The sequence below is a fragment of the Neodiprion fabricii genome, chromosome 2 (genome assembly GCF_021155785.1).
Source record: "Neodiprion fabricii isolate iyNeoFabr1 chromosome 2, iyNeoFabr1.1, whole genome shotgun sequence".
Taxonomy (NCBI): domain Eukaryota; kingdom Metazoa; phylum Arthropoda; class Insecta; order Hymenoptera; family Diprionidae; genus Neodiprion; species Neodiprion fabricii.
This window is the reverse complement of record NC_060240.1, coordinates 30440743-30453275: the sequence shown is the minus strand read 5'-3', so window position 1 is coordinate 30453275 and position 12533 is coordinate 30440743. Positions and strand designations below refer to the sequence as shown.

The 12533-nt window shown below is 36.7% G+C and overlaps 4 protein-coding genes across 11 annotated transcripts; 2 read left to right on the top strand and 2 right to left on the bottom strand.

Moving 5' to 3' along the window:
* Positions 1-210: 210 nt before the first annotated feature.
* Positions 211-1149, top strand: LOC124176218 (probable 28S ribosomal protein S25, mitochondrial). Its single transcript, XM_046557176.1, has 3 exons — positions 211-347; positions 430-536; positions 609-1149. The coding sequence occupies exons 1-3, from the start codon at positions 211-213 to the stop codon at positions 866-868; spliced, it is 504 nt and encodes a 167-aa protein (XP_046413132.1). The 3' UTR covers positions 869-1149.
* On the bottom strand, positions 965-2883 carry LOC124176217 (probable RNA-binding protein 18). The gene is made up of 5 exons (XM_046557174.1): positions 2601-2883; positions 2377-2474; positions 2071-2284; positions 1924-2000; positions 965-1834 (listed from the first exon to the last, which is right to left on the bottom strand). Exons 1-5 carry the CDS (start codon positions 2604-2606, stop codon positions 1615-1617), a joined length of 615 nt encoding a protein of 204 aa, XP_046413130.1. The 5' UTR covers positions 2607-2883; the 3' UTR covers positions 965-1614.
* A 390-nt stretch (positions 2884-3273) lies between these two features.
* LOC124176214 (succinate--hydroxymethylglutarate CoA-transferase-like) lies at positions 3274-8106 on the top strand. 6 transcript variants are annotated; one of them, XM_046557171.1, is made up of 6 exons: positions 3275-3403; positions 3882-4876; positions 4991-5059; positions 5709-5817; positions 5897-6052; positions 6146-8106. In XM_046557171.1, the coding sequence occupies exons 2-6, from the start codon at positions 3983-3985 to the stop codon at positions 6169-6171; spliced, it is 1254 nt and encodes a 417-aa protein (XP_046413127.1). In that variant the 5' UTR covers positions 3275-3403; positions 3882-3982; the 3' UTR covers positions 6172-8106. The 6 variants fall into 6 exon arrangements, 3 of the variants coding, with proteins under 3 accessions (XP_046413128.1, XP_046413127.1, XP_046413126.1); XR_006869325.1 differs by lacking the exon at positions 3275-3403 and having other exon boundaries at positions 3797-4876; positions 6146-7426; positions 7561-8106; XM_046557172.1 differs by lacking the exon at positions 3882-4876 and having other exon boundaries at positions 3274-3403.
* Positions 7672-12452, bottom strand: LOC124176210 (F-box/WD repeat-containing protein 5). 3 transcript variants are annotated; one of them, XM_046557160.1, is made up of 10 exons: positions 12309-12452; positions 11981-12190; positions 11707-11864; positions 11357-11534; positions 10823-11015; positions 10524-10751; positions 10269-10444; positions 9864-10200; positions 9516-9728; positions 7672-9099 (listed from the first exon to the last, which is right to left on the bottom strand). In XM_046557160.1, exons 1-10 carry the CDS (start codon positions 12403-12405, stop codon positions 8832-8834), a joined length of 2058 nt encoding a protein of 685 aa, XP_046413116.1. In that variant the 5' UTR covers positions 12406-12452; the 3' UTR covers positions 7672-8831. The 3 variants fall into 3 exon arrangements, with proteins under 3 accessions (XP_046413116.1, XP_046413118.1, XP_046413117.1); XM_046557162.1 differs by having other exon boundaries at positions 12248-12445; XM_046557161.1 differs by having other exon boundaries at positions 11981-12445.
* Between the last annotated feature and the right edge of the window lie 81 nt (positions 12453-12533).

Genomic DNA, 12533 nt, shown 5'->3' with positions numbered 1-12533 from the left:
ACGCGTAAATTACCGGATTGAATTTTTTTCAGACTAGGTATGATCAGCGGTTATTTTCATCGGCAATAAAGAGTACAATTCTGTAACCAGAAATTCGTCGGAACCGGTAGCCAGTTCCGATTTTTATTGCGTCAGTAGCTGGGACTAGCCGGCGGTAAACGGTGTTTTGTTTGGAACTTTGAGGTTACTTGGTGATTAAAATCTAGAAAAATGCCTTTTATGAAAGGACCAGCGCCCATTAGAAGGACCATAAAATACTTGGAGAGCGGTCGATTGGTCCTTAAAAACAAAATAAAGATATTATCAATAAACTACAATACGACCGGAGAGACTCATCACGGTGCCAGGTAGCTACTTTGAGGTTAAGAGTTGTTCTGCATCCCACAGATAACACATTTTTTGAGCAACCTAAACTTTGTTTGTGTACAGGGACTTCGTATTTTGGCACTTGCCCCAGCTACAGTACAAAAATCCGAACGTTCAGATTGTAACGTTTAAGAACATGACTCCATCGCCATTTATCAAATGCTACTACGGTGGGTTCTGAATTTTTCATCGCATTGGTGACAAGCATTCGTTTCATATTAATAATTATTGAACCCTTCTAGATGATGGAAGACACATGCTAATTGATATAGACAATACCCAGAAAGAAGATGTACTAGAACATCTGATCGCTGTAATTGGAAAATCTCAGAAACAATTAGCTGAGGAAGCAATCATTGCAGTGAAAAAGGATAATCCTGCTAACTTTGGCATAGGTTGCGAAAAAAGTTGTATCTGCGAAATACCAGGACAGTTACCTTGCCCAGGATTAGTTCCCCTACCATTAACAATGCGGGGCAAATACAAGAACCGTGTAGACTAGGATTATTATTTAAAATTATAGTTTAGTTGTCTCTGCTATAATATTGTAGCCTAAAAGTATAGCTATAAAGTATGTGATTTGGAAAATGCAGTTTGGTTCTTCTTGTATATATTTCTTTTATTGTAAAAATGTCATAATACAGTGTAGGAAAATACATGTACGTCAAATATGATACATAAAGTCAATATTCAATGGAAATAGTTGTACTTATAACACTTGTCTTCAAAGACTTTATTAGCATAGGAATCATTTGCAACGATTATGATCTCTTAATCGTGGAAGGATTGTAAAAAAAATCCATCCCTCAATTTATATTACACATAACAATGGCAGACCTCATGACGATTTTCTGAATTATGAGTTCATTCACACAGGTTGAGAAAATAAATAAATGAGTGACTATTATGCTAATGGATGACAGTACTAACTAAATTTTATCTGTATAGTAATTCGTCAATCAAGACACATTCAGGGTTGTTACAAATTCTCGTTATTTGAATTGCCTTGCTGCTCCGGATCATCTACACCGAAACTGTTACTTCCATACGATTTCAATAATATTCGCACACAGTATGTGGTAATACATTATGCCGGTGAATTACAATCCATCGATGATTGTACAATCAGTTTTCAAGTTTCATGTTACGTGAGAGTTCCCTGACTTTTACCAATCTGCCAGGTTTGTAACAACCCTGCAATTAACAGGATCAAATATCTCAAACGAGTTGCTCTCATTTTAGGATCGATTATCTCCTTGGCCGAGGTCGACTATAGGGCTTATTAGATTGATATCGTGAACCCCTGTGATTGTGATATCGATTAGAGGTGGACGGCTTTATATTTTCAGGACTCTGATATTGTTGAAGAATTGGAGTTCCAACTAGCGGTTTGTTGAGTTCAAACTCCTCCTCAGACTCATTCATCATCTTTAGTTTGGCCTCGATTGCCTGGATTGCCGTCTCTCTGCTAAAAATTGATCGCCAAAGAACTTATTATTTATCGAATTACTCTTACTCCTTATGCTAGTAAACTTAAAATTTATACTCTGTGCATACCTCACTTTCTTGTCTTCTTTCTTGGCGCCTGCCAGTGCCGGAATATCTATCTTTGGTTTTGGTTTCTCCATATCGCTCTGGAACAAGATATAGTTTCTTTACAATTTATCTTTCCTGTTTATCTGTATTACAGGATATTGCACACACCTCATTCACACTATGGGCCCATCTCACAACGATGGTCTTTGCTCCGATTTTTATGTTGTGAAGAGCATCTTTGGCTTTTTCCGCATCATAGCTCGTCTCGTAAGTTACAAAGGCATATCCCCTGGGCTGGCCAGCTTGTGGCCCAGAACGGTGGAATAGGAGGTCAAACTTTGCGATTTTTCCATGTTTTTGAACGAGTTTCAGGAGTTGGTACCAGTTGACAAATAGACAGTTAATTTTTCTGGTTCATTGGGTAATTTTCTTGGTAGAAAATCTTCCATATTGAAATTACATTTTAATACTTACTCATTAATTCTAGGATCTAAATTTCCAACCCACAATCTTCTGTCCTCTAGGTTATTAGATTTAGCACAATCCAAGGGTAGAGGAATTTGAAGGCTGGTCTAAACAGTAAAATTATTCGGTTATTCTAATCGCAAGATAAAAAATAGCTAGATCTATTTACGTATCCCTCGCCGAAAATCAAAGCTAAGAACAAACAGCGAAGAGCGTTGTATGTATACACTTACGTCCATAGCGACTCCAAATGACTTACGGTCTCTGCAGTCAGATTAAAACCTTACAGAAATAACGTATGACGCTCTACGTTGGATTATTGATTCAGTCGCGTTTAAATTCCTCAACAATTACTGACGGAGAAACGACTCTCCTTAGATATCGAGGGAACGACGGGGAATAAGAAAATAAGAATACTAGACGTAACACGAGAAGACGACGGGACGTCAGTCAGACGTCACGGGACGAACGGCCCGACGCTAGGCTAAGCTAGCTGCTTTGGTTGGCGGTATGTTCAGTCGCCTACTAGCGCGGCGCAGTCTTATTAAAGATGGCCGATGATGCGATCAATTAATTATTAATTACCTGGACCTATCTCACCTACCTATCTCCCACTTCCCTGCAAACTTTCCGACTTTCCTCGCATGCGAGTTTCAGTTGCAGACGAGTTTACCGATCAGGCTTTAGTTGAGATGACAGGCAGGCTTCAACAATAGTGCGTTTTCGAGTCTGAATTCGTTTCGTAGGATGACGTCGTTCAGTAACGTCCAACGTAGTGATAACAAATTTCTCCTGTTGGAATAGTGCGTGTTAATAGATGATTGCTCAATCCTAATAGGCACCGTTTTCTACTTACGTGTGTGTCCAGTCGAATGTAAACACGACCCAATCCTTCGAGAAAGCTGTCATCAAATTCTACGGAGTGCATATATTTCTATTCCAAGTCACTGAAGTTACGGCCAAAATGGCTGGACAGTCGTCGTCTCAAACCCAAATAGAAACACTTTCCGAAAAAGATATCAACGATGGGGCTCAGGTAAATGATAAACGACAATAACATTACGTAATACCATAATCACTCGGTTTATTCATTACCGCAACGCGTCACTTACCTCGATTCGTGTTTCGTCCACTTTTCACCCCTCGATCCACCGTTTCAATGTATAATTTAAACAGATCGAAATAACTTTGCGAGAGCGTTAGTAGATGTGCGGCTCTTTGACATTAATCGTAGTAAACTGAGTGGTGGGCGATTAGGAATGCGTTAATGGGAACTAAAGGTGACTCGACATTTTTACAAATCAACGAAGACGTTGCATATTCCAAATTACGTTTGTTTTGGATATCTCCGTTTGAAGTTTAATATCAGTTGTAGTCGTGCCTTAAATCATACCGTAAGATACTTAAAGAGATAGTATCAAGGAGTAGATTTATCATCATGTCTAGAGTGATGAGATCATCAGTTGTAGTCAAAGCATTCGATCAAGAGAAAGCTAAGAAGATTTTTATGACAGCTAGTTTCAAGCCCTTCTCTACATTTGTCGAAGAAACGTCACCACTTTCTGGCGTCCGAGTCTTAGATCTGACACGTATTCTGGCTGGACCATATTGCACGATGATCTTGGGAGACTTAGGAGCTGAAATTTTAAAGATCGAGCGTCCGTTAGTGGGTGACGAGACGCGTAAGTGGGGCCCACCCTTTTTTCAAGGCACAAAAGAGTCGACATACTTCGCGAGTGTAAATCGCAACAAAAAAAGTCTTTGTATCGACATAAAGAAAGGCAAGGACGTTATTTATGATCTAGCGAAAAAGTCTGATGTATTCATTGAAAACTATGTCCCTGGCAAGCTGGCCGAAATGGGCTTGGACTACAGGTCTTTGAGCGAAGCAGCACCAGGGCTGATCTATTGTTCGATTACTGGCTATGGCTCTGAAGGTCCGTATGCCACTCGCCCAGGCTACGATGTGATTGCGGCTTCCTTGGGTGGTCTAATTAATATAACAGGTCCCAAAGATGGAGAGCCCTGCAAAGTAGGAGTTGCCGTCACTGATATGGCCACTGGTTTGTATGCTCACGGAGCAATAATGGCTGCGCTACTCCAAAGGTTCAAAACCAACAGAGGACAGTGGATCCAATGTAATTTACTCTCTACCCAGGTCGCCAGCCTAGTTAATATTGCTTCTAATTACTTAAACGCTGGTAAGGAAGCTTCAAGGTGGGGTACGGCACATGAGAGTATTGTACCTTATGAAGCATTCCCAACTAAGGATGGATTTATTTCTGTGGGAGCTGGCAGTGACGTACAGTTTTTAGCCCTGTTAAAAATGATGAATCTAACTAACTTGGAGAAAGATCCCAAATTTAGAACAAATATTGATAGAGTAAAACACAGGGTAGAGCTCATCAACATACTTAGAGATAACTTTAAGACCAAAACCAGTGATGATTGGTCTGAAATTTTTCGAGATGCTCCCTTTCCAAATGGACGTATCAATACGATTGGCCAGGTAAGCCCTTGCAACGAGAGAGCTGGAAATCTTTATACTGATTTTTTAAAACTATTCTTGGTTTATTGATTCTTAGGTATCTGTTAACTCGTGTGTTATAATTCGATTTTCCAGGTCTTTGACGATCCACACATTAAGCACATAAAGTTGGTCAAAGAAATGATCCAACCAAGCATAGGAAAGGTGAAAGTTGTCGGTCCGCCAGTGAGCTACAGCTATGCTGACAATTCTGTTAGATCGCCACCCCCAATTTTAGGACAGCACACCAATGAAGTCTTGAAAAACGTTTTAAAGTATTCAGATGAGAAAATATCGAGATTAGTGACTGAGAAAATAATTCAGTAAATAACTGCGCTGGAAGATTCAGTTGAAATATGAAATTATTTGAATATTTTCAGTATTGTAAACACAAGTAAAAATAAAACAGTATTTTTAGATTTTTCTATTACTTTAGCATTGCGAGCTCGCATTGATTACAGATGTATGAATTGCAGAAAACAAGATCCTAATAAGTATTATCTGAGCAGCACATAGTGATAATAATAAACTGCTTCATGGAATATGGTGTTCTGAATATTCGTTTCCTTTCTTATTTTATGCTCTGCCATGTTAAATTCATTAATTTTGCATTCATAAGTGTAATGGTGATAAGAATTTACCCAGTTTAATATGTATATCACAGAAATTGTCTCACACTGGTATTGTTTCAACTCATTATTCAAGATTATGAATAATAGGTACACATATAGACAGTATTTTATATACAGAAAAAATAGAGCCAGATTTCACTGGATCATAAATTAATCTTCTGTGATCAATTTCTTTGTTTCAGGATATACCAACTATGAGATTATGTTTACGTAAGCCAAAATCCAGTAAAAAAGTTCAGTGGACACAAGGAACTGTCGATAATGAGCATATGAATAAAAAAAAGTCTAAATGTAAATTTCCACTTAAGTACACGCATATAATCAAAATTAAAATTTGACTCGCTTTTCTAACATAATTCGTAATCTACAGGCTGCTGTATATACGAAAAACCAAAAGAATTTGGTGAGAGTAGCTCAGAAGACAGCGATGATGAGTGTGAGCACTGTCATGGGCACAGAGATATTCATCATAAGAATAACTCGAATGAAAATGAGGCACCTCAAGGAGCCATACCGTCTCAACCTGGTACATTTTTTGTATTTTATACTTTGTATGATTTTTACCGTTTTTACAGGATATACAGAAAATTGTTTATTTACATTTAACGTTCTGTTTCAGAACCAATTGCTACAGGATCTGCCTAATTTTTAAGGGTTGAAGCATTTTTAGAAATGTTGATAGGTAACCCAATGTTGGCTTCGCATCTTAGATTTGAGTTCATTGTTAGGTTGACAAGGTTATATAAAATTTTGAAGGATATTTTGCCAGATTTTTTATACGGAGTCTTTTCACCTTTTTTCCAAGCGATATTACCTATTCACTTGGAGGATAGATCTGTCTTAAAAATGTAGCCATATTCGTTGCGTAATTCCATGAACATACTAGTAGATGAAGAGATTTCTGACACTTCATTTAAATAACAAATAGTCAGAAATGCAACATAGTAAATGTGTCAAAATCAAAATTATCAACTGACTTCTGAGTTCTAATTGCTGATTTTTATCTACTTTCTAAACAGCTTATAGAAAGCTGTTGTGCTAGTTAAAATTTGCAATTGCTCTGTATTTGACGCAGGCAATTGCAGTTTGTGTATAAATAACTATGATGTAATAGTTACAATGATGAGTTTTGTCGAAGTCTTGACTTCCAAAAAATTTCAAGGTGTAACAAACACTATAGTCGATCAGTCAATCTTTGGAAATTATACACGTTCATATGATAGTTGAATTACATACTGTAGTGAAACTTCGTGTTTTGATCTATACCCATGATATGTCATTTCAACTGATGAAATAATCGTGAGAGAAGGGAATACAAATCTTCTCTAACTAATAGTTTTACCTAAGTCGTAATGTTTTCAATCTTCCAATTGTAGACACATTGTCTTGGGTGTTGCTCAATATTTGTTGGGTATTGGTTGTGCGTTGCATATGTAATGAATATTCTTAGGAACTCTTGTATAAAATTGAGATCATTTGATTAATTTATTTCGAAATCCTAATTTTCAACATTTGTTTTTTAGAAACTGTTATTTCTACTTGACATTAAATAGTTTCAGTCGTAAATTAAATTACAAGGAAAAATTATTTAACGAATCAAATTTGTAGTTTTGCTTTGTAAATACTTTTGCTATACTTCAAGCTAAATAATGGAGCACAATAAATTTATTTTCGAATTTGCATAATCGAAAGCTCCTATAACATAAAATATACAACTAAGTAACTTATTATGCAATACAAGTGCGAAAGAAGCATAGGTCAAGCACATTGAGTCCCACATTAAAATTGAGTATTTGAATATATGCTCTTTTTTTGAAATATTTCGAAATCAAATTTAATTTATCGTGATAGAAAGGAATAATTTTGAAGGAAAAGCTGAACAGGGAACAGAGCTCGTGACGTTAGTATTATGTTTATTCTTAAATTAATGTACAATATGAATTAAGTACGTCTTGTATACTTCACATCAACTGATTTAATTAAGATACGATTTGCAATCGACATATAAAAATTACATATTTTTGCTATTTACAGATCGACTTGATGGTGAATCACAGAAATTTTTTTCCCCACTGCAGACTAAATACAGTTTCTGGAATATAATATTTTCATCTATTCCTTGTACTTCCATTTTTTGAATTGTAATTTACCATGCTAAACAAATGACAAAAAAAACGTTCATCATGAAAATTCATTAAAATTGAAGTTATTGTAATTCAAGACTATGATGTCACGTCTTGCGCATTGCAACTTTTATGCCAGATGTTTCTGTCGTATCTAATACGTCATCAATAATGGAATTGTAGCATGCACGCTTGTGAATCTACAGTTATATATGCTGCAATATCTATAAATTTTAGTCAAGTTACAAACTATACTTCAAAGTAGAAGTAATTCAAACAACTTATAACGAAATTTTCAGTCGTGATTCCTGCACGAAAAAGTGAAATCTTTGAAACCAGTAGATATTCATACAACTGAAGAAAACCGTTCACTTGTACATATTAGTTATAACCCTACACCTAGTGAAGTCACAACATTGCAAATTGTTAATAAACAATTGATCTTTCGTTTGTTCAACTTCCAAAATTTTAATTTTCCAAAAACCTTCGCATCAAAAAAAAACTCAACCGAACATCAGGTTTCTTTCACAGAATTTCTGGCCAGTTGAGTTCGATCAAATATTTTCCTCAAGAAACTTGGACATTAAAAACAATACGATAGTATTAAATACAGTGTTTTTCGAACATAAGTCGAGGTCTCTGGTGCTGGTTTGCTTTAAAAAATTTGTACTCAACTGATATGAGCGATTGACTTTACAGGTATATTTGAAGAATAATTACTGAAATAAAGTCTCAGAATCAGAAGTCAACTTACATTCAGGGTCGACTTATGTTTAATACAATACAGCATATATTGATGTATAAAATAATTGATGTATTACCCAATCAACGTATACTAATGTACATAAGTAAATTAGCTGCAAGATAAATATTGGTGTCAACAAAATCAACCAGATTTCTCTGTCTAATTGAGTTAAAATGGCTGTTAATCGCAATGTAGACTAGTTACTCAAATTTTTATAGAGTAAAATTGCACTATTCTATAATAGACATTGTACCTTTTATGAATTCAGATCATATTTGGTGCGATTAGATTCCAATCCTTTTTAAACTCTACACCGGTACTTCAATTTATTTTATAATCATTCCAAAATCTAACTTCCCGAAAGGACTTCGTGAAAAGCTAAATTAGTAATTAATATTGCGCAAAGGTTTTTAAATTGGAAATTGAATAGCTTTTAATCAGTCAACGTTACAGCTGCTCCTGTGATACCGACATCGTTTTCTTACTTCCAATCCCCTGCGATACATTTCTTCATTTAATCCCAGCTCTTTGACCATCGATCGACTTCGCCAAACTTTAACTGTGTAGTCATCGCTGGTGGTTACAAGCATTTCAGGATCCTTCGGATTAAATGCAACAGAGTTTACGACATCAGAATGCGGTAGTTTAGCTAAACATACTCCGTAATGTCGATCCCAAAGATAACCATGCTTATCCTCTGCTCCACTAGAAAGTACATTTAATCAACATTTACTATTATTGATATTTATTGTCTTCTTTCAACTATTTTTGACAAAGACTTTAATATTGCTTATCATTATTGCACATCATATCATTGCTCATTAAGGACAGAGATATAGTCTTGAACTTGATTGAAAATGAAACTTGGATGAGTTATAAATAGTGGTAGAATAAACCGTAATTTTGTCAAGTAGGTCGACCTCGGTGTGAGATATACTAAGGTTTTCCCTATCTGTACATCGTAACTTTTGCTATTTTTGAAAGGTTAACATCGTAAAAATATACACTGTTACAAAAAGAAGAAGATCGCAAGGGCGAGTATTTCTCAAAAACTCATATTTTACTTAAAATTCTGCTGAAGTTGTTCAAAATACATGTAAAATATGCGCGTGTAGACTTACCTTGCAACATATTCATTGCACACATCTAAGAATATAAAAAAACATTCGTGATTCGGCGTGTAAGCCTTGTGCGCCCGTAGCATTGTACCAACTTGTTTCAAAGTAACCAAATCGATAACGTGAATATCAATTTCTTGAGCAATTGGTGGTGGTTCCAACGGGTTTGTGATAACGTAGCCCCTTGGCCACGGTCTTGTATTAACATACAAATATCTGGGTGACAAAATCAATCCTGAATTATGATATGACTAAACTAGTATTATAGAAGTGGGTTCAATATAAATTAACATTGCTAATTTGCTGTTACATTTATGAATTAGGTTTGATTCAATCAATCGTGAAACACACCTGTGATCTGGAGATAAACTCATTCCGATAACATGACCATGAAGATCTATGAGATGATCTACTTTGTCAAATTTATCGGCGACAGCATTATAGTCCAGCCAATTAGGCTCGGTTCTAGGTGATCTGCAATTTTGTCTCTCGCGCTCACGTTCTCGCTGGGCAATCCTCTCTTTTAGAGAAGGCCCAGGATCAAGACGTCTCGGAAAACTCATCGGCTTGATACGTTTAAAACCAATTTGGTGGGGAGTGTAAGTTTTTGACCCAGTCGTAAAAATGAGATACTTCTCCGGGCTGTCAGCTAAATCGTCAGAGTCACAATCCTCTCCATCTGATGACTCTGTAAATTTAAATGCGAACAATAATTAATAATAAAATCATTTTCAAAGAAGTTAATTTCTCACTCACCTGTTGTCTCGCTTTCTTCTTCCCACGTCAGATCATCATTTTCGCAACTATGATCTGTCGTATCTTTTTCGATTTCCACTTGTCGGTAATTTTCGTTGTACTGAATGGGACTTGCATACTCAAACCCATCGCCGAGCCTTCGCCAGTTAAGAAACCCACCTTCCAGTGTGCTGTATCTGAAGTAAAAAAAAAACCACAAGATTGACTCTACCTTGAAAAATAACTATGATTGACTAAGGTCTTAAGTCAACTCACTGCAGTCTGGATGACGCATGATGTAGAACTTCAGGTTCTTCAGTCTGCTGTTGACCATTATTTGAAGACATGGAGGATAGCTCTCTATGGCTTGGTGGATTCCCTTTCTCTTCTCTGACATCAGAAGTTAATGGTTCATTTTGCTGAGTTTCAGTTTTCGGCGATGCGGGGGATAAACAATTAGCTACCATCACAGCTCTAATCGAGGATGCATTGCTGTTGTAAAATCTATAAGAAAAGCTCAGATTACATAAGAATTGTTATGTAAATCTTTTCCTTTTTAATGCAATTCCACTCACCGATACAGTTGATTCATTATCGGTACATGTTCGCTGGCGGACTCTTGGCTAGCTTTGTTCAGCCATAACACACTTGTGCTAACCAAGTGTGCTAACCAGTGCAGATCTCCGCTTAGTAAGTGTCGCTCGCTGTACCATGTGCCGAATATGTCATAGGGTTTATTCACAACTCTGCACTGAAGTTCAAATCCAGCTGTAAATAAATTTGGAAGTGCAAACATACCAAAAATCTTTTCTTGACAGTTTGAAATTGGCTTTCTTGGCATTAAGCAGTCAGAATCCAAGCTCACAGATCATAGGCCATAAATAATATTCTTGACATTTCTCAATTGATTTAGTTTCTAGTTAATAATCTAAATTCGAAATTTGAAATTTCCATAGAATGAAGAACACAATATGTTTGCAAGTTATGGTCGGAAGTTAGAAGGGTGATATCAGAATCCTAAATTTTGGATTTATTCGAGATTATACAGACAAGTCATTGCCACTTTACTGTTCTAAAGAAGAGTATTATTCTTTGTAATCCATACTCACGCTCAAGACTAAAGACTGCAATTTCTCCAGAGGTACTGTGGGGAGTTCCAAAGTGAACTCCAGATACAAGAAGCAAGGTATCGGATGAATTGAATTGAGAAAATTGTGTGTACTTCCAGCTAAATGTTTTCATGTCTCGATGGTATTTAATACTTGCTGGATAACTACTGTTCCATACCTAAGAAATAAATATAAATTCGATGAAAGGTGCTGTTCTCAGCGGAAATATTGCAAGACATTGTATACAAATTTAACGTAATATTAACCAAGTGTGCAATTGACAGAATTCTGAGACACTGGCTCAATTTCAAATATTTGAAAATAAATTGTAGTATTTAACAAGTTTTTACAATTATGTAGCCGTCTTTGGAGCATGTTGTGAACATTTGCCCATTATGCGAAAAGCTAACGTGCAGTACTTGGTTGGTGTGTTCTTTGCGGACCTCGGTTTCCAACAACGGAGTGTGGTAAGTAAGCCGTTTGAATTCTTGAAGCCAAGAAGTTTTGCCTGTAGTAGGCAAAAAATGTTCATCTTTGATTTAATTGCGCACTGTTATTTTCCAAATGCTTATTTATTTTCACCATCTATAAATAGATAGCTTGGTGGTATTGCGTTTAACTTACCAGGCATAATGCTCACGTTCGGATCGATTTTGTAGGTTTGGTAAAAGAGATCCTTCCACAGGAATTCGTCTTTGCAAACCCTGTGCCATGTTCTGCATACTTCTCCAACTGTCAGCAGCTCTTTTGGCGTAAGATATTGAAAAATGCTTAGAAGTACGGAGTCTGGCAGGTACCACCAAATGTCATGGTTATCGGAATTCTCCGTGTAATCTGTAAATGAATTTCTACTGCTAAGCGGTTGACCGCCTTCAGCGGAATTAAATGTACCGTCCATTTCAGCGAAAGTCCTAGCTCAACTCTTTGTATAATATCACGGTTCTTTGTTTACTATAACAGCTGATGCCTGTCATCCTCTCTAAACCGCAGATCGAGCTTTTCCCTCCTGGTGATATCTGTGGGCCAGGAAGGAAGAGGGGAGGACACATAACTCCGTACTACGGTTTTCTGCACAGGTCCAGGCACTTCGTCTCTAAAATTGTGACGGAAGTGAACCCGATGTTGTGAATTTTTCCCGGTAGCGCTGGTGACGGGGAGGCCAATGCACTTGTAGTAA